Genomic DNA, 27346 nt, shown 5'->3' on the forward strand with positions numbered 1-27346 from the left:
TTCTCCCGCATTTGCATTTAACAAAAAATGTATTACTGTCGCCTAAGTTTTCTTTAATACATCAGCTTTCTCCCGTCAAAACCAGTCCATCCGTTCCAGAGATTAGCCGGAACAAACAGTCAGACAGACAAAAATTGTAAAAGACGTTATTTTGGTATGTGTATTACAAGTATATGCATTTAGAAAAAAAGCGGTTATCCTAATATGTATTACATACAGACACTCCAATATTATCATATGTATAGGTAATAAATAAAACACAAAAAGAAAATAATAACTTATCTTTATTTAACGTCCTGCGTATCATACCAATAAACAAATACCTCATCAATAATTTAATGTTAAATAAAAAACTATCTAATATTTATCATGTTGCTTCAACATATCAGCAATGTTTTCGAAGTTCAATTTAACTGCACAGTCCAAGGGCGTTAATCCCAGTACATCTGGGAGATACGTCTTGACACCATGGCACAGCAAGTACTTGACAACATCGGGATTATTGCAAAGAACGGCCTGAAAAAGAGAATAAATGTAATACTTCATGTATTTTTAGGACTTGGTCCAGTATTTTTCAGACTAACGGTCGCTGAGATGTTTTGGTACAGTCAGCGTGAAATAAATAGAGACGCTCAGGGTAGTAAAAAAATAGACGAAATCAAAAAGTCAATAATATCGATGCAAAGTTTTCTTATTGTTGTCAACAATATACTCGTTCAAAAGGTCGAGACGTTCAAAGCGTCATATAAATCGCCTCAGTCAAAACGCCTTAAGTATGGTTACAGTCATCTCGCCAATGGTATCCAAGCATTCTAAGTGTTCAAAAATTAAAAAAATAAACTAGCATATTATAGACATTTTTCTGATGGATGGATATAGAGGTAGGGGACCACCAAAGAAACGATGGATGGAAAGAATGTTGCTTGTGAGATGACGTCAGATAGGGTAGTATGGAAGAAGACTTGTTGCGCCGACCCCAAGTTAATTGGCATAAGGGTAGGAGGATCATGATTGTGTATTAATAAAGGCCTCAATGAATATGTATTAAAGTTTGAAAATAATGAAACAATTGATGCTCTAAACATTTTTCTTATATTATTTGCCCTGTATACTTAACAACGCAGTTTGGCCCGCTTTTAATTTAGATTAGGAACGTGACAAGAACGAATTTCATCTTATTGTTAGATAATATTTACAGTGAAAAATTTACTACTAACCTTGTGTAAGGGAGTTTGTTTAATCTCATCCATAGCGTTGAGATCTGCTCCAGCTATCCTCAGAGTCTCCAGTTTATCAACAACTCCGCTCCTGGCGGCTAGTGATAACATCTCTGCGACGGGCTTATTGTCGACTGATGCTAAATGAGCCCCGCATTGCTTGAGTAATGTTATGACTGTGTGATTGTCTTTATGTATTGCTGTCAGTAAGGGGGTCTCACCACATCTGGGGGGAAATATATCATAACTTTAAGCATCATTCGTCAACGTGTATTTTAATCGTATATTGTCATTGAATATATTTAATAAGTTTTATAGTGGAAACTGATTCAATTATAGTACAACACTCCTCATATGTAGCATCGCCAAATTCAATAAAACCAATTACTGCCGATTTATACAACCAATAGAAATAGCTCCCTATCGCACCATTTGACGCTATTCGTTGCTATAGATTCTCAGCGTCAGTTTAATCCGAGAAAGCAAGTGCATGTAAATCGACGTATCAAATTGACGAATATATTAGGTAATATGATATTACACATTATTACGTTTGTGTAAAGATCAAATTCGCGTGAAATATTGATAATTTGGGATAGCGTATTTAATTCAGATGTGATTGGTTTTACGAATTTTATCTAAGTTGTGTCGTAATATACTTAGTTTTTTAGTACAAATAATTAATATTACTTGAATTGCTACATCTCTTAAAATATTGACAAAAGTTAATTAAACAATATTTACTATTGAATAGAATATTATCTAATGTATATCTTGCCTCGTCTTCAGATGTACATTGGCGCCATTTTTCAATAAATATTCTATAATCGGGATGTTTCCTTTCAGTATCGCTTCATGAAGAACTGTTCTGCCTTCTGCATTCTGGATGTTTACATCTGCACCCATGTCTGAAATGTTTTAAGTACCAACTTCGATCAAAGAAATTTTGATATTTTGGTTTTATACCAACCAACTAATTTAGACAAATTACAAGTGATGAATAGATTGATGATTGAGATGAGATGGCCCAGTGGTTAGAACGGGTTCGTCTTAACTGATTATTACGGCCTCAAACCCAGATCAGATGGCATCACTGAATTTTTATGTGGTTTATATGTATTTATAATTCATCTCATGCTTGGCGGTGAAGGAAAACATCGTGAGAAAACCTCCATGCATATGTTGTTTTATAATTGATAATAATTCATAGAAAATAACAAGCATCAAAATATATATAAAATAACAGAAACCGCTCGCTCTCTCTTTCGATTTAAACTTTTTTTAAGCCTTCAATTAAAATACTCATATTACAGGTTTTTTAGAGGTATTATTTACGAAAGATTGATGTTTAGCAATAAATTAACAACCCCAGGCAAGCACCGCTGATTCATGTGCTTAATTTGTCTTTATAATTCATCTCGTGTTCAGCGGTGAAGGAAAACATCGTGAGGAAACCTGCATGTGACAAATTTCATAGAAATTCTGCCACATGTGTATTCCACCAACCCGCATTGGAACAGCGTGGTGGAATATGTTCCAAACCTTCTCCTCAAAGGGAGAGGAGGCCTTTAGCCCAGCAGTGGGAATTTACAGGCTGTTGTTGTTGTTGTTTGTAGAGTACTCAGCCGTGTCCAGTACACGATATTTATATGAAGACAAAGTTACGTATTTACAATATAAATCAAGATATCGAAACAGTTCTCACCTAACATTTTCATCACCGCTCTCACGTCGTCGTGTTCTATCGCGTACAGAAGCAACGAGCTGAACACCTTCTCCGTAACTTCTATCAGCTTCTTCGGCGACTGAATGTTCAAACTTGACGCCAATGCATCTATCAGAGTGTTATCCTGTATATTGTATTATTGTTTTACTATACAACTTTATATTTTACATATCATTAATAGCCTGTAAATTTTCCATTGCTGACCTAAGGACCTCCCTTTGAGAAAGTTGGAGTAGATTCTACCACGCTGCTGCGATTCGGGTTAGTGGATACACATTTGACAGAATTTCAATGAATTTAGTCACATACAGGTTTCCTCGCAATGTTTTCCTTCACAAATCAATAAACTAAATTAGGCATGCAAAAATTCAGTGATGCTCGCCTGGGTTTGAAACTTTGAACCCGCAAATATCGGTTAAGACGCAAGCGATTTATAAATATCTATAATAAATATACCTCAAGAGCAATTGATGACGTATTTGTTAATTCGCCTCTTATATTCGTCACCATCATCTGAAAAAACATAATACGTGTTTAATAGAGATGCATATCTAATTTCAGTTGCCCTGGGAGAATTCTTAATTTTATACTATTACTAGCGACCTGTCCCTGCTCCCCCAGTCCCCCCCCCACTTTCCATCGGGGGGAAGCGCGTATAGAGTTTTACCAGCGAAAAAAAAAAGAAAAGGAGTCTCTCAAGGAGCCATATTTTGTCCAATTATATTTCTGAGTTTGATAACGTTTGTTTTTGAACGAGTTTCGATATAAGTATGCAATTGAAGATGATAATACCTCAATCTTCTGTTGATAGGTGAGTTCAGTCTTTGATAGCACGTAGGAGAGCTTAGTGAGAGCGGCCTCGGGTGTCATATCGTATCCTGATACTACACCGCATTCTGCTATTAGCTACAAATATATATGAATTTATTAGTCATATAGTTTACATTTTATAACATATTTATCTCAACCAAATCACAATTAATGTAATTTTTAAAATTTACTGATTGATATAACTTAATTTAATTTTCGATTTAAATTTCTTTAAGTTTAAAAAAATTCGTTCCAACTAAGATTTGAAATAACTTAAATACAACATAGCATATCATTTAAAACATACCATAAATTATAATAAAAAAAGAAAAATATTACAATCATCAACATAATACTATATGTCAAATTCTCCTTTTAAAGAGAAAGATACTAAGGATAGTTTCAATTTATATCTTTGATTCTTACCCTTCCAGTCTCATATAAAGGTGCAACCACACTGCCCTTAGTGCACTGAGTAATATTGACAACTATAACGCCTCTTTTGACGGCGGCTGATATCTCATTGAATACGTCTTCTCTATTCGACGGAATGTTGCCAGCTCCGTAGCTTTCTAAGACAACGCCTGCAAAATTAAATTTAAAAACATTTAGGTCCCGCCAAAAATATATATTTTTAACTCTTTATCCATAGTTGTCATATTTATATTAATTTTTTATTACGGTTTAGAATTTAGCTTAAAAATTAATTTCATTGTTATTATTCCAACTATTGTTCATACTAAATGTAAAACTTCCCAATTTACGATACTTAATATCGCTGTATTAATTATTGGCCTCAAAAAATAATCATGTTTTTACTCTAGAATTACAGAATAATTGAACCCATAAATGATCTTGGTCTTCACCAGAATTACAGAAATTACCTTACTTACCCTCAATGGGTGGCTGGCAGAAGGCTCTGATCACAGACGAACTGATGCTCGGAAATATCCTCAACAGACCGACATTCTTCGACATTTTCGCGTGCAAGTGACATTTCTCAATCACCGTCGGCTTGAAGATCGCCTTCTTATTTACTTCGAAGTCGATCCCGACATCCACGAGAGGCACGCAGTTCGGCGAATCAAACGCGTAGAAATTATTCACAGATATCTTCCTAGTTCTTAAAGAAAAAAAAATGCCTTAATACAATTGACATTTTAGACTCAGATGGAGTGAAATTTGGTAAACGTTAAATTTTTCAATGTTTTGATTTATTTAATAGTAAAAATAGAAAATAATATTACAATTATACCGAATTACAAAATATGCAACCACATTATAAATGTAGTTAATTAAAATAAATAACATATGTTTTGTTTATTTTGTTTTATGGAATAGATTGGCGGATGAGCATATGGACCACCTGATGGTCACCATTACCCATAGACAATGACGCTGTGAGAAACATTAACTATTCCTTACATAGTCAATGCGCCACCAACCTTGATAACTAAGATGTTATGGTCCTTGTGCCTGTAGTTACACTGTAGTAGTTACTCACCCTTTAAACCGGAACACAACAATACGGAGTACTGTTGTTTGTCGGCAGAATAACTGATGAGTGGGTGGTACCTACCCAGGCGGGCTTGCACAAAGCCCTACCAACAAGTGAAAATCCATCATAACTCATAATCAATCATAAATATCCATCAATTTCAAATTGTTAATAGGTTATAAGTCTGACTTCATGTGAATAGACATTAGATGTTATGTGTTATTGGACTTTTTTTATTACCCTGCCGTATTAATGGCATTTCAGGGAAAGATAATTGTCTCACTCACTCTTCAACTCACACGAGTTAAAGAGTGAGTGATCTAGGGACAGTTCCGAAGGTTGGTAACGCATTAACGATTAGTAATTAATATTTTGATGGTTAATAATTTTACGGTTCGAATTTCTAAGCTGCCAGTAACAGATTACCACCAGGTCGCTAGCTAGTTTCCGAAACTAATTGAATTCGATAAATACTAAATTATTTAACCCATAAAAGTTCAAGATTACGTCATAACTCATGCATGTCTCATAATGTATTGTTCACGATTATCAGCGAAACTATCACGCCACGACTTCTGTAAATAGACATCTATAAGTATCTCTTTTAGTTAGGTAAGTCAATAATTTTTTTGGTCTTCGGATTTCCCGTAAAATTTACAATTTTTTTTAATCATTCGCGCTATTTCATATTACAAATATCAAGATTGATTGGTTGAAGAAAGTAAAAGAATTAAGTTTATATACAACAACAGCCCGTAAATTCCCACTGATGGGATAAAGGCCTCCTCTCCCTTTGAGGAGAAGGTTTGGAACATATTCCACCATGCTGTTCCAATGCATGGTGGTGGAATACATATGTAGCAGAATCTCAATGAAATTTGTCACATGCAGGTTTCCTCAAGATGTTTTCCTTCACCGCTGAGCAGGAGATGAGTTATAAAGACAAATTAAGCACATGAATTAGCGGTGCTTGTCTCGGTTTGAACCCGCAATCATCGGTTAAGATGCACGCGTTCTAACCACTGGGCCATCTCGACTCCCAAGTTTATATATGTACATTCAAATATAATACAACACCGATGACGTTTATATATGTGTAGTCTTTAAATAATTCCTTAAATATTATTTTGATCAAAGTCATTATGCTATAGAAGTACTACACTGGCATATTGATCGTTTAAAAATAAAACGTTCGGAAAACTATATGTCCAGAGAGAAGGACCGATAACTGAAACTCGGTTGGAAGGATTATAGTCTGTATTTTATCCTTGTCTTTTTTTTAATGTCCAAACAACAACAACAACAACAACCTGTAAATTCCCACTGCTGGGCTAAACGCCTCCTCTCCCTTTGAGGAGAAGGTTTGGAACATATTCCACCACGCTGTTCCAATGCGGGTTAGTGGAATACACATGTGGCGGAATTTCTATGAAATTTGTCACATGCAGGTTTCCTCACGATGTTTTCCTTCACCGCTGAGCACGAGATGAATTATAAAGACAAATTAAGCACATGAAACAGCAGTGCTTGCCTGGGTTTTAACCCGCAATCATCGGTTAAAATGCACGCGTTCTAACCACTGGGCCATCTCGACTCTGAATGTGCATAACCGAATGACAATTAAATCAACACTCTGAAGGACAAACGGGCAATGGATATATTATCATTCCATACATCTCACATGCGATACTAGCTTGGGGAAATTATTAGTATATCTTGGTATCATTATATGATGAGTGTGGGTTACCTACCCACACAAACTTGCACAAAGCCCTACCACTAGCTACCATAATATACAGACGGTAAAGAGTGCTTTACAAAAATATACCTTTCTCTTTCTCTCGTATCTCAAATCTGAAACGAACCAGTTCTTGAAAGATAAGGATTGTAATTATGGAAAAATTACTGTTTAAATTGTTGTTGATGTAAGTAATAACAATTTTATGACGATGTTATCTAGCCGTCTATAGATACATTTGAATGAGACAAATAAACAAGCATAGTTATTACCTTCAATTTATGCTCACATTGAATTAACACATTCAGTGAATGTATACGTCATTCACTTAAATGAAATACAAACAGACAAGAAAATGGGTGTGTCAGTTGCGCCTCTTGTAATATGTCACCCTCCTTGGTAATAAATTCTATTCAATTATTATACCAATAAAGAATATTATGAATGAAAGTGAGTTCGTTTGTGAAACGCTTTCATATTTTATCACACCTAGTGGTTGGGTATTTTCCAAGCCCATCTGGGTAGGTAAACACTTATCAAATATTTTACTGCCAAACAATAATATGAGCTGAGATGGCCCAGTGGTTAGAACGCGTGCATCTTAACCGATGATTGCGGGTTCAAACCCAGGCAAGCACCACTATATATATGTGCTTAATTTGTGTTTATAATTCATCTCGTGCTCGGCGGTGAAGGAAAACATCGTGAGGAAACCTGCATGTGTCTAATTTTAAATTCTACAACATGTGAATTCCACCAACCCGCATTGGAAAAGCGTGGTAGAATATGTTCCGAGTCCCCCCTCTTCTTAATGGAAGAGGAGGCCTTATCCCAGCAGTGAGAAATTTACAGTCTGTTAATTTTAATTTAAAACAATAATACATTGTTGTGTTCCAGTTTTAAGAATGAGCAAAACACTGAAACTACAGATACAAGGGACAAAACATCTTAGCTTCGAAAGCTGATGATGCCTTGGTATATATGAAATGATTAATACTTCTTCAAATGCCAATATCTATTGTTATCACCTACCATCAGATAGACCATTTGCCGGACGTAACAGACTCTATAATATTGACTATGTTTGTTATTCTCACTTCATTTTAAAATGTCTTTACCCATACTCTATGCCAACCAAAAGATGACAAAAGTCAAATAAACCTCATTAACAACAACAACAAGCAATTTGATAAAATAAATAAAAATGAATTATGGGTATTCGAAAAAATGCCGTTTTGAACTACGACCAAGCTTTTATTGGGAGAGCGACCAATCATATGTCACCGTAATTATTCGGTAGTTTTCATTCTATCGAAGTAAATATTATATACTTTAACGGTATTTGTTTGTGCTATAAATGTGATCTCATCGTCTAATAAAAAATAAATAAAAATAATACCTGTTCCCCCTAAACAACTTGCTTCCAAAGAATATTGTCACTTCGGGAATGTTGAGTCCGCCAGCTATCAACAATGACGACACGAAATTATCAGCGCCATCGCTTCTCGGTTCGAATATTGGTATCTAGAAGAAATAATCTCATCCAGTCAATAATTAAAAGATATTCATGTTTTGATTTTAAAACCTACGTCTCATTGGAATAGTGTACAATTTTCTTTAAAAAAGTATAATATTATGTAACATCACACCAATAATCAAATTGAAAACTTAATTAATAATACTTACAAGAGTGTTTTACAGTTTTAATGTTGCAGAATTAATCCTACGACTGTTTTTGTGTCTAGCACAATCTTCATCGGCTAAGACGAACGCATCTTAACCAATGAGCGATTCTTGACTCAAATTAATAATTCCTCACCAATATGGATTGCCATTAATCTTAACTATACGTCATTGCCTCCACTGGTGACAGGAGGGCTGGTTCGTTTTTTGCCCAGAGGATCGGAATTGCGATTCAACGGTGAAATGCTGCTAGCATTCTTGCTACCATTCCACGCGGTCAAGATTTATACAGTAACTAGTTTTAGTTCATATTTTTATATATAAGCGTTTAATTAAAACTTTACGTACTTATATTGTATATAATTATGATAAATTGAATAAGTGTAAGATACCTGTGATCCGGTAAAGACGATAGCTTTCCCAATATTCTCAAACATAAACGACAATGCAGAAGCGGTGTAGGATAATGTGTCGGTACCGTGTAATACTACGAAGCCATCGTATTGCTCGTAATATTTCTGAAAACCAAGAATTACTCTTTGTAATGGAATAAAAGTTGGTGATCATTGAAATATATACAAAAATAATAATGAATCTTTTATTTCACACAATATGCCAATTTTGTTGTTAGCAACTATCTTATCCTAGTGTTAGTAAAATAAATAAAAAAAAACTATAAATAATCACAGCTGCGCCAATCCATAGGAAATTACACAACAGTGATTGATATAAAAGCAGTCAAGTCTGCTGGCGATCATGCTGAAGATGCTATTGATTCTACCACTGACTTAACGCAGGATTGCCCATTTTTACGCATCTTGGCATAAAGAATATATGTCATTATATTTGATCTTATCGTTTGTAAAGTCTCATGCATTTATAAAAATAAGTATGATATAATTTGCTGGCGTTTTAACAGTTAGTCGGGTGTTAGGCGTGATAGGTAGACTATGTCCCGTGGTTTCAAACTTAATCAAATTCTGTTACGTGGTTCAGACAGACAGAGTAACTATCGAGTTTATAAATATTACTAAATGCTGCTGACATTCTTGCGAACATTCCACGCGGTCAAGATTTATACAGTAACTAGTTTTAGTTCATATTTGTAGATATTTAAGAATTTAATGTTATTAATTCTTATGTTAATAAATGTTTGACTATATATTATGTATATTCATTAATTTTATTATTTCGAATAGTTATTTGGAAAACTGAATTTACCCTGTTTGTAATAATGTCGAATACACCAAATATTTTGTGCAAGATTATACGTGATTACACTAAACCTAGTGAAGTGTAAATTAATTTAATAGACGTTAGCTCACCATGATATCCTCTGCAATCCTTATCCATTCAACTTCCGTCATGTTCGACGAATCCAGTAGATTTTCATATTCTATTATTTTGTAACATATTCTCATATCTAATTCTTTGGCTTCTGTAAAGTAAGTAAAGTAACAGCCTGTAAATTTTCCACTGCTGGCCTAAGGCTTCCTCTCCCACTAAGGAGAGGGCTTGGAACATATTCAACCATGCTGTTCCAATAAGGGTTGGTTGAATACACTTATTGCAAAATTTCAACGAAATTAGACACATGCATGTTTCCTCACGACGTTTTCCTTCACCACCGAGCACGATATGAATTATAAACACATACTAAGTACATATATATAGTGGTGCTTGTCAGGATTTGAACCCGAAATCATCGGTTAAGATGCACGCGTTCTAACCACTCGGCCATCTCACTTGGCTTCTGTAATTGATGTATATTTGTGGTAAATTAATGTCATTGAATATTATTGAAATATAATTTTTGTGCCAGATTTACTAATCTATTGCAGTAATTAAGGAGGATAGCAAGCTTTATTTGTATTTTGCTATCTAACTAATTATTTTAACAGGCCTATTAACATTTCTATTATAATATGCACGATTAAAAGTTATAAGACACAAATTAACAAATTAGGAAATTTACTTTGGGAATATGTGCCCAAGATATTTTTTCCCTTGTAACAACTGTCCGTAATTTTTTTCGTTTTTCATCTAAAACACTATTGTTAAAATCTTAACCTGGTAACACAAGAAAGGATGTGTCAAAGTCGGCGTCACTCAACCTGTGTCTCCAGAACATGTTGTCGTGAAGTTGGGGATACCCTCTGATGAGATTTTCAAAGGCATTTTTCTGTGGTATCAGGACTGTAACAAATTTTTCATAATTAAATTTTTATTTTCAAACGTCTTATTTAAAATTAATTTCCTTACATATTCATTTGGTGGTAGGGCTTTGTGCAAACCCGTCTGGGTAGGTACCACCCACTCACCAGTCTACCGACAAATAACAGTACTCAGTATTGTTGTCTTCCGGTTTAAATGAGTGAGCCAGTGTACAGGTACAGGGGACATAACATCTTAGTTCCCAAGGTTGGTGGCACATTGACGATGTAAGGAATAGTTAATATTTCTTACAGCGTCATTGTCTATGGGTGATTGGGTGATGGTGACCACTTACCATCAGGTTGCCCATATGCTCGGCCGCTAACCTATACCATAAAAAAAGTTTATTTTATTCTCAAATTTCCTTGTTTGCCTAATGGCAGAAAATAACCCCACGTTGCCGAGCACGTTGCCAGTTCAAACGACAATAAAGTTAATGTATGGCTTCTCAATCTGCAATGCTTATACCATTGTGGACTTTTTTGAAGCCCTTTTTAAGATGTACAGTCGGGGTAAGAAAAGGTTCGTCACCTTAAGATCTACTGATCAAGAATGATATATTGCGTCGCAATGATTCGATGTTTAGATTCAAAAGATACAAAGAGTTTACGGCTTGATATAGGCATTAATTTGAAAACTGACGAAGGTTTTCTTCCTCTGACTGTACAATACTTATTTAATACTACATTATTTTGATCTTTCTCTCCTATATTGTGCATGTATTATACAAATGAACTTTCCTCTTGAATCAATCTATCTAATAAAAAAGCCACATTAAATTTAGTTGTGTAATTTTAAAAATCTAAGCATACACATAAGGACGGACAGCGGTGACTTTTTTTATACAATGTAATGATGACTATTGAAAACAAGGAGACATAACATTTAGAGTATACCAATCGTTTTTTATTAATCTTAATAAATCGTTGACAAAAAGTCATCAATAAATTTTTGTATAATTGTCAAGGTCAGATTCATGATCGTCATGGCGTCTAATGATGGCGTCTGTCAATTGATATTAATTGTCTGTTTACTCATAGATATTCATGGTATTAAAATAGAATTCTATTTTTTTCCATTACGATGTTGTATTTCCATTAAGAAAGAAAAGAGGAAAGGTTACAATTTGAAGGCCAAACTGAACATTTCTTTGTATTAGCAAGTCCAATCATGGCTTTATAAATACTATAATCCTGAGGATTCCCCAATCTTCAGAAGAGCATGGATACATTTTGATGCCTATCCATACTTCGAAGCACAATCATTTTCTGCACATGTAAAGGAAAGGTGGTGGGAAAAAGAGTCAATAATAAATAAGTGCAATTATAGGGATTGAATTTTTTTTTCGAAATTATGTTTACAACCTTAATAATCATAAAAGTAAGGTATGCATGTTGTTTTGACCGAATTGTCGAGCATTGACAAACCCGGTCAAATTTGGAGCGCTATCACAGCATTTTAAATTAATTAAATTAAAAATATATGTAAACGAAATTCTTTGTGAAGATAGAGAAGATATAGAGGATTTCCTCTACAAAATTGATCTGACAATTTTTTTTTATTATTTTGCCCATAACTTTTTAAATTTGGATTATTTTAGAGCAATTTTCCACGAAAATGTGCACACAAATATTTTGTAACATTGTAGTTTCCGAGATATCGTAAAAAGCGTGTTTACGCCACTTTTTTCAAGATAAGCGCCCGAGGGACAAGGGCGGTAGCCCCATAAACTTGGATTTAAGGTTATATTGACATGATCCCCACATCTTCCATAAATAAAATTGCCTGTTATAAAAAATGCTCAGGACACTTAAAATTCCAATAGTCTATTACTAATTTACTAACTATCATTTTTAATACTACAGCGTTTGTGACTTTGGATATTGGTCACACAATCTCATAACGCTGAAGTGCTGCGCAAGAATTTTTTTTAAATAGTTATAAAAAATATAATAAAGTCTAGTAATAAAAAATAATACTTTTTTAATTATAGTAATATCTTAATGCACGTTTAGCAAAATTGTTGTAACCGTTGTTTTATTTTATGCTTTACAGTACTGCGTTCAAAGTTCAAAATCATTCAAATCTGAAATTCTCTTTAAGATAAGAGAGATTTGAAGTTCACTGGTGATGTCCTCCTGACCGATTTCACGGGCCACCGACAGAAGCTATCTTTATTTCCTCACACTCATAATCTGATAAAACGGTATCAAATACAGGAGTATAATAGAATAACAGGTTATGACATATGACTAACATCTTTTTAAATTTACATGCTTTTCAAGTGAGCGTGAACAGATTTTATTATATTACGACCTAGTACAGACAAGCAGACGAAATAATGGGCCATCTGAAGGTAAATGGTCATCACCGCCCATAGACAATTTCGCTATAAGAAATATATACAATCCCTTTGATAACCAATGCGGTAACAACCTTAGCAGTCAATATGTCCCTAGTGATTTAGTTGCAATACAACGCACGCTCCAAACCACAACAATACAAAGTATTACCGTTAGGTGGTAGAATGTTGAATAAGTGGGTTATACCTTTTCCAAACCTTATCCTCTAAGGGAGAGAAGGCCCAGTATTGGGGAATTTACAGGCTGTTGTTATTTGTTTGTTGTTGTTGGGACAGCATTGCATAATGCCCTGTTACTAAGTAAATAACATTTATCAAATACCTGGTATGGAGTTTTAATTTTGTTTTTTTTTATGCTATATATAAAAAAGAGTTTGTTCATATATTCATCTCCATTGCATTTAATTCTCACAACAAACACAACGAAAATACCAAAAAATAAAAAAATAAATCCGTTTTAAAATACATTTAATCGATGTAAATAAATATAATTTTACGTAAGCTGTGTTCCGCGAGTAATAATCAAAGGTCAATAAACTATTGACCCTGCGTCAATTATAACGCATACACTATGTATAAAGATCTTTAGTGATGTCGTAATAACTTGTTTATCAGAACTTTCTAAATGGGAAATCCCGATGGCTTACACGTTCCATAAATCTAAATAATAACTAAATATTTAATATCAACTAATAAAACAGGTGTTTTTTTTAAATAAGATAGTAAATTATGTCTTTCAAATATTCTGATTGGTGCAATTTTAGAGTCTTTGCAAATGACACAGACTAAAAATATAATTCCCAATTTAAATAAAAACGAGTAAATTTTATACATTTTTTAATATATAAATATTAACTAAACACTATATGCTGTAAAAGACAATAAAAATAAGACTAATTGTTTTAAATAAAAAGTGTAGAAAAATAAAAATATAATATGAATGAAATCGAAAAATAATATATTTTTTTTACATTTAGCAATATACTTCAACTAAAATTGAACTCTAGAAACAATATTTCAAGCTACTACATATATATTACCGGGATACAGCATTTAACAGAAGTGGGGGATAATTGGAGGGCTTAAGAAAAAAAACGTACAAAACATACCAACTTGTTACATGTACGTATTATTTGTGTAAATATAATTAGAATGTAATTATGTAATAATTAATAATGATGTAATTGTTAATGCTGTAATTTGTTTCTTTTTTTAACATACTTAACCTAGTCTATGACACATCGCTGTAAGTGATAAGAATACGTTATATTTTTGATCTGTTTTTTTTTTTGTCATAAAATCTTAGTATTTTTTTTATTACTATAAGTTGTGTAATAAATGTAATAAATCGATGTATTTTTTTAAGAAATCATATATATTTGGATAGATACTGACTTTTTTCGAATTTAAAACAATTTACGACCGGAAATCAAGTGTAAGTATTATCTTACATCACAAGACGTCTATTATTCAAACCAAAACAAAGTTTCTTTTTTTTTAAATAAATATTAGGCAACGATACACACTTTGAACTTTAACCTTAAAACATCTTTATTCGGGTCAGTACACAGTGGCATAAAATTACTTCCTACATTTCATACACAAGAAAGTGCTTCTTTACCAGTTAAAGATTTATATTTTTTTTTTTTTTGTATGCCATCGATAGGTCAACTGATAGTAAGTGATCACCACTACCCTTAGAAATCGACTCCGTGTGAAATTTCAACCATTTTTTGTTGTAGTTGCACTGGCTCACTCACCCTCCAAACTGTAATACTGCAGCATTTATTATGACGAAAGTGTGGTATAAACCCAGACGGGTTTGCACAAAGCCCTTAAATATATTAGTTATTTGTGTAATACATTGTGAAAGTTTATACAGTTGTTCTGGGATTCTCGTGAAGGTAAAACAGAGACGAGGTATTGCATCGGAATTCTTACGAATTTTTCAGACGTGTTGCAATAATTGTCTGTAGTTCGCATATTTTTTTAAATTTTAGTACCTATATCAATTGTTTTGACAAAAATCCGGCAAGATACTCCCAATCATTTTTTTTTTAAATACGAAATATCAATTCCATACAACTATATAATTTCTGCGATTACCATTTATCATTTAATCCATGCATTTTTATCGGATATTATATGCCAGTAGTATATTAATATATGCTAGTAGTATAGTACAAATGACAACTTTTAAAATCCATTTTTTAAATTTCAATATTTAATTTTCTCGTGTTTTTTTACAATACAACCTATTAGATATTTTTCAATCATACTATGACATAACTATCATAATATCAGTCACTTACCTCCATCCTTATTTTTGACCATACCGATTGTCCCACCAGTGTATAGAACCAAAACGCGTCTTTCATTGCGACCGAGTGTTTTAACAGAATTCGCGGTATTCAATAAAGATAACTCGACAAAACTACGCGTTTTTGTCACTTTCGCCTCGATTTTAGTACTAACATTATTCACGGAACCATTCGTTGTTGAATCATGTACACCTTGACCGTTTTGTACGGAGCCGATCTCGTTAGGCATGATTTTATGATTTATAGGTTACTTCCAAGAGCATATGCCACGCTGAAGTCTGTCGGCAAACTGAATCAAATAACATCACAGATTTGAAAATATAGAGTAGTAAATCAAACGACCTTATAAAATAGTTATGCGAGTTAACAAACTTAGTAAATAGCACACGCTTACGATGTATATTATTAAATACTTCTCTAGTTTTAATTAATCTTGATTGTTTATAAAAGTGAATGTATTCAATCATTAACTGTTTACACGTAACGTCCGCGTCAGTAATACGAAACAACACTACGCTCTTAAAATAAATATAAGCGTCATAGTTGGGTTATTATTAGTTCACTAATTAGTGTTAAAATAACACTCCGTTGGTCTATTGGTTAGGTTAGACGGCTAAAAATTTTAACGTCCTGGGTTCGGTTCCTCAGTCAGACTATTAAATTTTTTCGTCAGTAAATTTTTAATGGAAGTTCGGAATGGGTGGAAGAGGGAGTAATCTTTGACCGTCAATCTCTGTCTGTTAAGAATTGTGAACACTACTATTATTTCAGCTTTTGATTAGAGAATTGTGTTACGAAAATATGATACGTTTATTATTTAAACTTGAAACTTCTCAAACAATTTAAAAAAAAAACTAATAGCAGAAAAGGCAGCCGTTTAAAAGCGCTGCCTTTGATTGATTTCTGCTTTCTTAAGAAAGGATTGACGGAAATTTTACTGAATTAACGACTGGACCGACACTTTTTCTTTTCCACTTTTTCCCTCGATATTTTTAAAACCATTTATTTTTTATGATATTATCTTTATTAAATTGCTATAACAGCCATTAATATTCAATGGTCAATGTAAATTTAACTTAAGTCTAATTTGCTCTCAAATTCCATCTAAATTTTTTTTTAGTTTATTGAAGTCGTAACAAACTCTTCCAGTATAAAATAAAACAAATATTCCATTTTTTATTTTTGAACGACAATTATATAGACTAAAAAAACGCCACGTCAATTTTTTTTTAAATTATATTTTTTTAAATATAGTTTGATAAAAAACTCTTTACAATTTTAATTAATCAATTTTAATGCGTGAAGCTTAGTCGCAATTCTCTTCTTCGCGTCTTCAGATATAGGCCGCTGCGGCAGTGCTGGAGGACCCACTTTGATTCCAGTAACGATTTCCATTCCAGCCTTCATTATAGGTACCCATGCACCTAAACAAAAAAACGGGTTTATTGATTAAGTTAAACATTAAAAATCCGACGACACGGTAAGTCTTAAATCTTTAAAAATATTGCCATCTCTTTTCATCCTTCATCCACCTTTCGGATTTTTAACTTGGAAACCGAGGGAGACATAATTCATAATACCATATAAGCCAAGATCTTTTTGGCGCTGATTTTAATAATTATATGAAGCAATAATAAAAAAATTGCATCCATCACATTCTCGGTGAGGCAAAAACAACCCTTGTGACTTATAGTGACAATAGTTGATAATTGAGAACCGAGGGATAGAACCGTCTTAAGCTTTATAGCTCATCTAAGCTTCTTAGATGAAGTTGTTGTTTATTTGTTGTGTGTGTATGTTTTATTTTCGTCAATTTTTTGTCAGATTATATTATATTTGTTATTGTAAAATACTCGTGAATTAAATGATTTTTTTTTCTTGTGATGATGAAGAACCTATATAATACCTTCAACGGTATGAGCTTCCACAGCAAGGCTCAGTTTCTCCTGCAAGGCTCTGGCCTTGACCAGGTCAGCTCTCTCAATCGCCGCCAGAATATCTTGTGCGAGACGTGGGAACAGGTTGAACGTTGTCCCGATACCAGAATTTATTCCTAACAGCGCAGCTGGAGCTAGTAACTGCAAAATATATGAAATATTTTAAGCGACAATAATACCAAAATATATCGTAACTTTTATGAAGTATATATACCATACCACCAATTTTTTTCCAATAAAATAGGTAGACGATATGAGCGGAAATAAGGGAAAGATCTTGAGCTTATTCCACTACATTCCACTCTCATTAAATATTCCAATTCCATTAATTATTTCTTACAGCACCAAAGTTAATGTATCCTAGTTGGCCGTCTATCTACATGGATTATAAGATAAATAACTTACAGTATCTGCACCAAGGAACACCCTCTGGCCTTCCTTCAGGGCTCTCAACACTTGGGCGCCCTCACTTAAATCGTTCGATGTAAACTTTATCCCTTTAAAGTTAGGTATACGCCTAGTAGCTTCTGTTACAAAACTTGGCATGTTGACTGAAAACGCAAAAATGGCGGTATAATCGTTATTTCAGCGGCTTATTTTTTTAACATATATGCTTAATATAAAATTGAGGATTAAATAAACTACGTAAGTTTTTAATAATGCTTTTCTTCTTGTCTTTATCTCTTGGTCATTTTTCGGTTTTCTTCAGGTAAGTATCTTTAAAGAGGTTATTGATGTCTAGTCCAAAACTTAAATATGTATTATGAATTTGTGAATTTGTATTATAAAATTGAAATACGTCTTTTGTCATTTTCACGCGAGACTCCAAATCTATTAGACATAAAAAAATAAATAAAATGCAAAAGCTAAGACTAACTAAATAAGTTTTTCCTCACTAAGTAAGTCTTCATGGAGATGCGAAGCGAATAGCTACAAAATCTCCTTGCAGTTTAATAGAATAAACTCCAAAGCCTACCCCTCAAAAGTTGAGGAAGGCTTCGCCCAATAGGGGGACATTTACGAACTGAAACTTTAATTTTGTAATTAAATACTTTTTACTGAATAATATATTGCACTTACCTTCAACTTTGCTCATGCTCGGTATGTGATAGTACAATACGGGTAGATTTGGCGCGGCTTTCGCAACCAGCTCCACGTAAGACACCAGCTCGGAAACAGACTGTGGCTTAAAATACAACTCAGGCAACGTTAACAACGAGTCTACACCAATATCTGAGCAGTATTTTGTCTGAAATAAAATATAACAAAAATATTAAGATGACCAATCAAATGATCCAATTCAAAGAGGTCGTCAATAAACAAATGTAAATTATAAAAAAGGGAAACAATTAAAGCCAAAATATTATCTGAGAATAGTCCAATGCTGCTTGGAAATAAAAAACACATCAGAATAATGCCTTCAGGGCAAACAACTCCATTGCGTACTTTTGGTAATTTAAGTTAAAAAAAATGTTGTCATATAATATAGCCCAAATGGTCCAGTGTTCAGAACGCGTGCATCTTCACTGCGGGTTCACTTCTTGATTGCGGGTTCAAAACCCAGGGAAGCACCACTGTATATTCATGTTCTTAATTTGTTTTTTTTAATTCATCGCGTGCTCGGCGGTGAAGGAAAACGTCATAACAAAATCAGCATGTGTCTAACTTCATAGAAATTCTGCCACGTGTGTATTCCACCAACCCTTGGAACATTGGAACAGCATGGTGGAATAGGTTCCAAACCTTCTCCTCAAGAGGAGAGGAGGCCTTAGCCCAGTAGCGGGAAATTTACAGGTTGTTGTTGTCGACAAAATGAGACAATATATTCAGATGAATTTTTACTTACCAAATTTAAAACATCAGCCAATGGGGCTCCCCCCACTTGAACCATTAAGTGGAGTCCATGTGTCATTTTACCAGCCTTCACCCACACGTCTATTATCTTCTTTCTATCTGCGATGCTAAGAGACATATGTTCTCCTGTTGTACCTCCAACTGAAAAGAATCCATTTTTTTTTTTTATTAAAACAATAATGTCATTCTGACCAATTTCGCAAAAAATAAGTGAGATGAAGAAGATTACAGAAATAGCCATTTCGAATTTCATCCGCCCTTGGATTTGAAACCCATATCTCAAGATCTGCAGCCTTATGAAGTAACCAGCACAGACATAATATAAGAGTTATTACTGTCTCGCTCACTCACAAAAGCAACAGTAGGTATGTGCTAACCAGCCAATGAGATGCGTCAACGCGTTCGCAGTTTCATCCCTACGAAAATCCTCACATAATAAAATGTAGTAACAATCGGTACTACTAAAGATATAACAAGTTATAGACTTGTTGTCAATAATGAAAAAAATCAATTAAAACACAAGCAAAGGCAAAAGAGATATAACATCTTAATTCGTATGTGTAACAAATCTCTGATCTATATGATTATTATGTATATGAAAGTAACTATCTGTCTGTCTATCTGTTACGCTTTCACGGCTAAACCGCTGAACCGAATATGATAAAACCAACAAGTGACCTTGGCATGTCAGCTTATTACATTAGAATATTTAAGTAAGTACTAATTAAAGAAATCATTAAGATAATAATAATATTTATACAAAAACAATTACCGAGTACAGCCTTAATTCCATTGTCAGCTAAAAATTTAGCGTAAGGTTCGATAGCTTGGAAGTTAATAGTGTGATCATCATTCAGTGGAGTGAAGACCGGAGGGACCAGTCCACGGGCAGTGAACTCAACCTTAAACAACATTTATAACAGTATAATTTCATAAAGTTTATTAAAAAAAAAAAAAAACATTTTTGATTTTATCGTAACAACTGACTCAAATCAAATAAAATATCGTTATTAAAAAAAGTACTTAATTTAAAACAAAAATATACGTACCATTATTTTAAATATTGCAATGACAATTATTGCGTTGACAATTACTTTTGAAATGTTTTAACGCGAATGAAATATATCTTGTAACTTTCGGGCTGAGTAAAATTACAGAACACCGATTAAAATTCAACTATTTGATTGCTTTATCAAAGTTATCGGGTCTGACGTTAAACAAAACAACGCGTGAAATATGTCCAGATTAATTATAAGTAAACTTTATCTCGTCACTTTAAGATTCATTTTACAAACAAAAAAATTTCAACAGATAAATTATTATTATTGATAAAATTATTTTTAAGGCGCCATTGTTTATAAACAAACATTGAGTTAAGAATTAAAAGTGTCTTTAAACTTTGTTCCTTTGCACTTGAGCTTCACTAGAGAAAAAAGTAGGCCCGTTTCGGTCGCGACTTGTCTGAATACTATTCCTTGATAGTTGATACTTCTGGTATTACATTCTTTAGACATCTGACGTCAGTCATAAGACAACATCTAATAAGATTTGCCAGTCTCTTTTGTTCAAAGACAAGTCTGAAGGAATATCGTTTCCCGATGAACCTTTCGCATTCCCTCTTAATATTTAGATAATTATGTATTTATGTCCTATCGATTTAATAGCAAAGGTTTGACTGACAGTCTGGTCAACACACAGCCGCTGTAAATAGAAACACTAACTATTCAGATGGATGAAATTTTGTATGGAGATTTATTTCTGGCTAAAACAAAAATAACGTTCTACTGTCCACTACTAATAATTCAGCACGGATTTCAAATTATTATAAAAATAATATATGAAATACTAAGAAACTTGGAAAGAGGCCCACGAAGAGACTAGGAAAGAGGCCCACGAAGAGAAATTAGTTTAGGCGTTAACTGCTAAAAGTCACCATTTGTCGAATCTCTTCGAATTGCCAAATGTTGATATTTCGAATCTCGTTCAGTTCTGCGGTCACTTAGAAGGTGAAGACAAATAGGCATCTTATAGGCTTTGTGAGCTCGTCAATCCATCGCTGAAAATGATGTAAGGTGCATATTCTGCTTCACATAGTACTAATACTGGTCTCATCTCTTGGCCATGTAATCACTCTGCATCTTCTACCGCATTTTTCACGAATATCCCAAAAAATGTTTAGATTACTCCCGTCTATTGACCTTCACCTCACCTTCGGATATCGCGTCAAAATTCGAAGATTCAACCACACCGTCTAGATATCCGAAAATCTATAACAGTGCGGCTTTTAATGCATTTTTTGCCTCGAAAAACCATTCTGTCTGTCCATTTCACTTCATAGATACTTTGGTATTTTTAATTGTTTTAATCTATTAATCGCTATACTTTAACATACTAACTAGGTATCGTTAGTTTAATTGCTAGGTGCAAGGTCTCAGATCCTGCCATTCGGTTGTAGCCGCAAGTCGAGGACCGATACTAAGTTATTAATGTTTTGTCGAAACATTCTCAATAAAATCCCAAACTCAAAAGTTGAAACTTTATACTTTCATACTCCTTAAATCGCTTAAAGCCTTTTGGTCCTGTGTTTTACTTTATGTTCGAGTTAGATTTACCAACCCGAGTGAGACAGAAGGATGAAACTGCACCTGTCTTTGAGCCCACACTTATATCCTGCGTAGTTAGTTATAAAATTATCTGCCATGACCGAAGTCAATCGGTAAACATTTCTCTGTCGTTTTTAATTATGGTTTCTATAATCTAGTCTAGTCCAGTCCTTTTCACGAAGTCTTTAAATGTTTATAATAGTTATGGTAGTGGTTATTTATAGGACCAAAACAGTTTTACATTAAGTTTTATTGATTTACGCGTACAACAACTGATATGAAATCAAACGTGATAGTAAAATTTTCGGAATGACAAAACTATTCACATAATCAAATTCTGGTTTGTTTTATAAGGATTACAAAATAAATAATTTAAAGCAGTGAATAATAAGATTGATAAGTAGGTATTGTAAAAATCGGTATGTAAAAGATTTTAGAACGTTTCGCTACCTGTCGTTCATTTTGTTCAGTCGTTCTCAGACAATCAGTCAGTCAGCTGAGCGATCATTGATATAAAGCAAAGAATATTTTCTAGTGCATCTGTCACAAGAATCTCCTTCTGATTTTTTTTATTTTCTTTTAATATTACAAAATGAATAACAGTATTAATATTATGAGTGAATTGAGTATGAACGATTTAAATAGTAAATTTTTCGAAATAATGCAAAATGAAACTAATGCTGAGGATGCAGCGAACTTTATTTACGAAAGTGTTTGTGACGATGTAACTTTAGGGGTGCTTTTTGAATTTCATCACGGATTAAAAACAGGACTTACGGACCTGCTAGAAGGGGAGAAGGAGGAAGAAGAAGGATACAAAATAGTAAATTCCCCAGAATGCGACGTTTTCGGGTTTTCGATATTGAAAAAGACGCCGGACTCGAATTGTTCGTGTCCAAACTGCGACAGACCCGTTTCGGCTACGAGATTCGCCCCACATCTAGAAAAATGCATGGGTAAGGTCATATTATTAGTTAAACCATCACGTTACAAATCATTAAATATGCAAGCGATTTCATATAAACAGCTGATTGCAGTATATATTTCGACGTGCAACTTTCATCCGTCGTACATTTATAGAGCTTTTGATATACATTGCATTTAAGTTACGCTCAATGTTGATATTATTTTTAGAAACATGCTATTGATTATTTATTTCAATGTTGATTGATGGGTATTGTAAGGATAGCTTTATATTTTGATTATGATATAATTTAGGAATCTATTTGTATTGACTGGCTATTTCATTATTTTACATTCCAAATTCAAAAGGTTGTTAGATATTTTTGCATTTTATTTTTTTTCCAAAGTAGATTATCTATTTATTTTTTACGCAAACTATAAATTAAGTATATTTAAAATTAAAATTCTCTTTCCTTTAATAAATAACTGAATTAAAAATGTTAAATATTTACCCTTATTTGTAATATAACCACTTTTACAGAGTGTTAAATATTTATACTTTACTGATAATTTGGATTAACAAACAACAACAACAGCCTGTAAATTCCCACTGCTGGGCTAAAGGCCTCCTCTCCCTTTGAGGAGAAGGTTTGGAACATATTCCACCACGCTGTTCCAATGCGGGTTGGTGGAATGCACATGTGGCGGAATTTCTATGAAATTTGTCACATGCAGGTTTCCTCACGATGTTTTCCTTCACCGCTGAGCACGAGATGAATTATAAAGACAAATTAAGCACATGAATCAGCGGTGCTTGCCTGGGTTTGAACCCGCAATCATCGGTTATGATGCTCGCGTTCTAACCACTGGGCCATCTCAGCTCTTTTTTGTATTAAAATTCCTCCATTCCATTTGGATTAAAATTCCTCTAAAATAATGAAGGGAAAGCCCTTATTAGGGTAAAGAAGACAATAACTTAAATTTGTATGAAACACAATCAGATTTTTTTACTGTTATAAAAATTTAAGAATAGATAAAATATATAAAATATTCTAGTAATATTTTTAAAATTAATTACTTTTTAACATTTTTATAATATGAATCTACCCAACATATAAAGCAAGGATCAAAGGAATGGAAAGGATAAATCTGCTTTAACACATCTTCTAAATAGATAATTGTTTATCAATCATCATCGTATTTATTCAGGATTGCCACAAAATATTATGTTCAATAAGAATATGTTCAGAAAAAAAAAAATTTAAAAGTCTTCCTTTTTGATTTTATAATTTTTTACATCCGCACAGGTATGGGTCGCAACAGTTCACGTATAGCGTCGCGACGCATTGCATCTAACAGTCGAGAGCCGACCTCCTACGCAGGACTACTCAGTGACGATGAAGATGACGCCGACTGGTCCGGTGGCTCTTTGCAAAGCGACCGTAGAAAGCGCAGGATGAAAAACAATCACAATAAACGGTCCAGCAAGAGTCACAAGTGAGTTCATTTGTCATTAAAGTTAAATGAACTTGATGGCAGGCTTTTGTAAACCCGTCTTGGTATTTACCATCAGATGTTCTAACCTAACAGCTGTGTATTCAGTATTTTTGTGTTCATGTTGGAAGGGTGAGTGAACCAGTGTAATTACAGGCACAATTGACAAAACATCTTAGTTCCTAAAGTTAGTTGTGCATTGGCAAAGTAAGGTATAATTAATATTTCTTGCAGCACCTATGTCTATAAGTAGTGATCCCTGTCCGATGATCACTGTCCTTTAGGTAGCCCATTTGCTCGTCTGCTAAACTATGTCATAAAATATAATCATGCTTTAATTCCTCATAAGAATGTGATGCATTTATTTAAGTTATAACTTAACACATGTCAATTATTGTAGTGTTTAAACAATATATTATAAGTTTTAAACTAGCATTTATCACGTCATATTTTTTTTTTCAAAATAGTATCAATGGTTTGGTTTATTTCTAATAAGATGCTACCTGCATTGTTCGCGTTTTAGAGCTTGGCCATCAGAATCAAGGCATCAAAAGAAATCTATGACCCTCCTCATAGTTCAAGCTTGGTTCATGACACATTGTGTCAAGTTCAGCAATAGATAGATTGAATAAATCTCGAAATATAATATCAGTATAGATTACAAGACAATATGAATGAAATTAAGAACTGTTCCGGAAATGTTAGGAAAATACTCCTTATAAGTAATTCTTCTAGTGTTATTCTGATTCAGAACATTCAAATCAAATCAAGTCAAAATACTCTTTATTATACACCAGTAAATACTGTGTAGCCACAATTAAGAAATATGCACAAGAGGCGGCCTTATCTGAGGTAGAGGAAAGACACAGATATAAAAAGAAATAGAGGTGTACATAGCATAACATTCCATGTTACATTTATATACATATATAGTATTATAGCCTAGATATTTTTGAAATTTTACCAATTTATAATTTCAGAGGTCACAGGAATAATAATGGCCATCACAATTCGGACTCAAATGACGGGGGAGCCACGTATGAAACAATGTCAGCCAATGAAAAGAAAAATTTGCTGCTGCAGATCTGTGGAGTTGTGTCGGAACATACAAAGAAATTATGTACTAGGTACATTAAAAACTTTTTTTTGTTAAATTTCTAATTTTACAAAAAGAAGACCCACTGTATATTTCTGTTTAAGTTTCTCAGGTCAGGGTATTTTCTTTTCTGATCAAGAAAAGAATCCAGTAGTTCCGACAAGAATTTCAGTAGTTTCAACTTCAACATATAAATAAACAAAGTCATGGGTTATATGTATGTAATATATCCTGCCTGGAAATCAACATGTATTAGATTGATAGTTTGAGTTACAGATCTTTATTTTATTCTGTATAATCTGGTTCTGGGTCTGATTATAATTTATTTATTAGAATATTGGACAAGAAATAAGTCAATTACGTGTAAGCTAAACAAGAGGTACGGTAATTGGTAAAAGGTTTGGAGTTTTGGAAATAGATGCAATAAACTCTTGGTACCTTTGAATGGAAAAAAATTACCCTTATGTGTCTTGAACAATGCCACTGTCAAGGAATAAATACCTTACTGCTGTAGTGACATACAGACACGTTGATACTGAGGAAAAATATCAATCAAAGTATATCAAGTGGTTAAATTTGAATTCATAGTTGTATGAACTAGAGATCTAGTTAGAGTTGTCAGCGTCATACTTCCAAATATTGGTGGAGCATAAGCATTTGAAATTGCATTGACACCTTAGCAATGAGAGGCATTTAGAAAGCGGTGACCACTTACTGTCTCTTACTTCAGATGTCTTACCTAGATTAAAAAATATACTTGTTTTAACTTTATACTAACAGTTATGTAATATTTACATTCTAGGTCAACACGATGCCCCCAGCACACAGAGGAACAACGTCGAGCTCTAAGGAACAGCGTGCTCGAACCTTCCACCCCAGAGTCACAGACAATGGGCCTCACCGCTGACGAAGCAGGATCTCCTCCAGACTCCAGCCCTTCATCATCCTGCTCATCCTCTAGTCGCAAACGGGACAGGCACCGCGCTCCACCGAAAATGAAGAATAAGAGAGATAGGAATATGTCGCCAAATGGTAGGGATTGAATGGTTATAATAATTTCGTAGAACTAATGAATCCATAAATATCCATTGCTTAGGAAATCCCTAAAACAAAACAAAGAGATATCTTAAGATTACTGAATAAATTTCCATCAATGACAATTTGAAATTAAAAAAAAAAAACATTCATATTTAGAAGCTATAATGCCACAGACATATATGTCAAACTTTTGACATATGTCAAATAATACTATATATTGTTCGGACAATGCATTCTCAATTTTGCATCTAAAAGAACTTAATTATGAATTTCTAATGCCGCAAAGGTAAACACGGTTTCTTACCAAAGGTATTTATTGACTTAAGCACATAAAATTATAGTGCTATAAACTTCTCTTACTGACAGCAAGTTATGCTAGCATGCTTACATGGCTTGCAAGTCAAATTTGATGTTCGTTACATTTCTAAGGATTTCACAGATTTATCGTGTTAAATTAAAACTCTTGTTAAGAGCTATTTAGATCTCAATCAACTAAATGTTTCAAATATTATCTTATATTATTAAATTGAAACAAAAAAAAAAAACAAATGAAGTATGCTCTACATATTACTCTATTTTATATTTACTATTTTAATGAAATGAATTTAAAAATGTATTACACAGTGAATTATATGTGTATGTGAACTTGACTGTTTATATTTCAAAGAACATGTAAATTAATTGGAAATGATTATAATAAAGCACAAAATTTTGCTTCAATGCTATCATACCTTATAAATTAAGGATTATAAATAATCCAGTGGAAAGAATATGTGAAACTTAATCAAATTTCATACATCTATATTGTGTGTATATATGTATTTATCCCATACAGGTATGAAAACATCTTGA

The 27346-nt window shown here is 33.4% G+C and overlaps 3 protein-coding genes across 4 annotated transcripts; 1 reads left to right on the forward strand and 2 right to left on the reverse strand.

The window, feature by feature from the left end:
- Positions 1-266: 266 nt before the first annotated feature.
- LOC124538493 (L-asparaginase) lies at positions 267-15899 on the reverse strand. The gene is made up of 13 exons (XM_047115572.1): positions 15561-15899; positions 10743-10868; positions 9998-10110; positions 9065-9190; positions 8389-8513; positions 4647-4876; positions 4180-4337; positions 3736-3849; positions 3400-3456; positions 2923-3067; positions 1996-2125; positions 1218-1443; positions 267-516 (listed from the first exon to the last, which is right to left on the reverse strand). Exons 1-13 carry the CDS (start codon positions 15796-15798, stop codon positions 358-360), a joined length of 1947 nt encoding a protein of 648 aa, XP_046971528.1. The 5' UTR covers positions 15799-15899; the 3' UTR covers positions 267-357.
- Positions 15900-16789: 890 nt separating this feature from the next.
- On the reverse strand, positions 16790-20592 carry LOC124538343 (N-acetylneuraminate lyase-like). 2 transcript variants are annotated; one of them, XM_047115380.1, is made up of 7 exons: positions 20410-20592; positions 20133-20262; positions 19353-19501; positions 18587-18755; positions 17912-18057; positions 17476-17647; positions 16790-16993 (listed from the first exon to the last, which is right to left on the reverse strand). In XM_047115380.1, exons 1-7 carry the CDS (start codon positions 20410-20412, stop codon positions 16848-16850), a joined length of 915 nt encoding a protein of 304 aa, XP_046971336.1. In that variant the 5' UTR covers positions 20413-20592; the 3' UTR covers positions 16790-16847. The 2 variants fall into 2 exon arrangements, with proteins under 2 accessions (XP_046971336.1, XP_046971335.1); XM_047115379.1 differs by lacking the exon at positions 20410-20592 and having other exon boundaries at positions 20133-20274.
- Positions 20593-22483: 1891 nt separating this feature from the next.
- Positions 22484-26589, forward strand: LOC124538398 (SAGA-associated factor 11 homolog). The gene is made up of 4 exons (XM_047115446.1): positions 22484-22919; positions 24174-24363; positions 25341-25487; positions 26259-26589. The coding sequence occupies exons 1-4, from the start codon at positions 22556-22558 to the stop codon at positions 26497-26499; spliced, it is 942 nt and encodes a 313-aa protein (XP_046971402.1). The 5' UTR covers positions 22484-22555; the 3' UTR covers positions 26500-26589.
- Positions 26590-27346: the final 757 nt, after the last annotated feature.

Source organism: Vanessa cardui, chromosome 20, assembly GCF_905220365.1.
Source record: "Vanessa cardui chromosome 20, ilVanCard2.1, whole genome shotgun sequence".
NCBI lineage: Eukaryota > Metazoa > Arthropoda > Insecta > Lepidoptera > Nymphalidae > Vanessa > Vanessa cardui.

Bases quoted from the DNA above. Each gene is read 5' to 3' on its own strand.
- LOC124538493 (XM_047115572.1), bottom strand. From the start codon at position 15,798: ATGCCTAACGAGATCGGCTCCGTACAAAACGGTCAAGGTGTACATGAT. The intron at 10,111-10,742 runs GTTAAGATTTTA...CTTACTTTACAG, and splicing joins ATCCTTTCTTGTGTTACCAG to AAGCCAAAGAATTAGATATG. The intron at 4,877-8,388 runs GTATTATTTTTA...TTTTTCTTTAAG, and splicing joins AAGTTGTTTAGGGGGAACAG to AACTAGGAAGATATCTGTGA.
- LOC124538343 (XM_047115379.1), bottom strand. From the start codon at position 20,274: ATGTTGTTTAAGGTTGAGTTCACTGCCCGTGGACTGGTCCCTCCGGTC. The intron at 19,502-20,132 runs GTAATTGTTTTT...GATTCTTTTCAG, and splicing joins TGGAATTAAGGCTGTACTCG to TTGGAGGTACAACAGGAGAA. The intron at 18,756-19,352 runs GTAAGTAAAAAT...ATTTTATTTCAG, and splicing joins TGGCTGATGTTTTAAATTTG to ACAAAATACTGCTCAGATAT.
- LOC124538398 (XM_047115446.1), top strand. From the start codon at position 22,556: ATGAATAACAGTATTAATATTATGAGTGAATTGAGTATGAACGATTTA. The intron at 22,920-24,173 runs GTAAGGTCATAT...ACATCCGCACAG, and splicing joins ACATCTAGAAAAATGCATGG to GTATGGGTCGCAACAGTTCA. The intron at 24,364-25,340 runs GTGAGTTCATTT...TTATAATTTCAG, and splicing joins CGGTCCAGCAAGAGTCACAA to AGGTCACAGGAATAATAATG.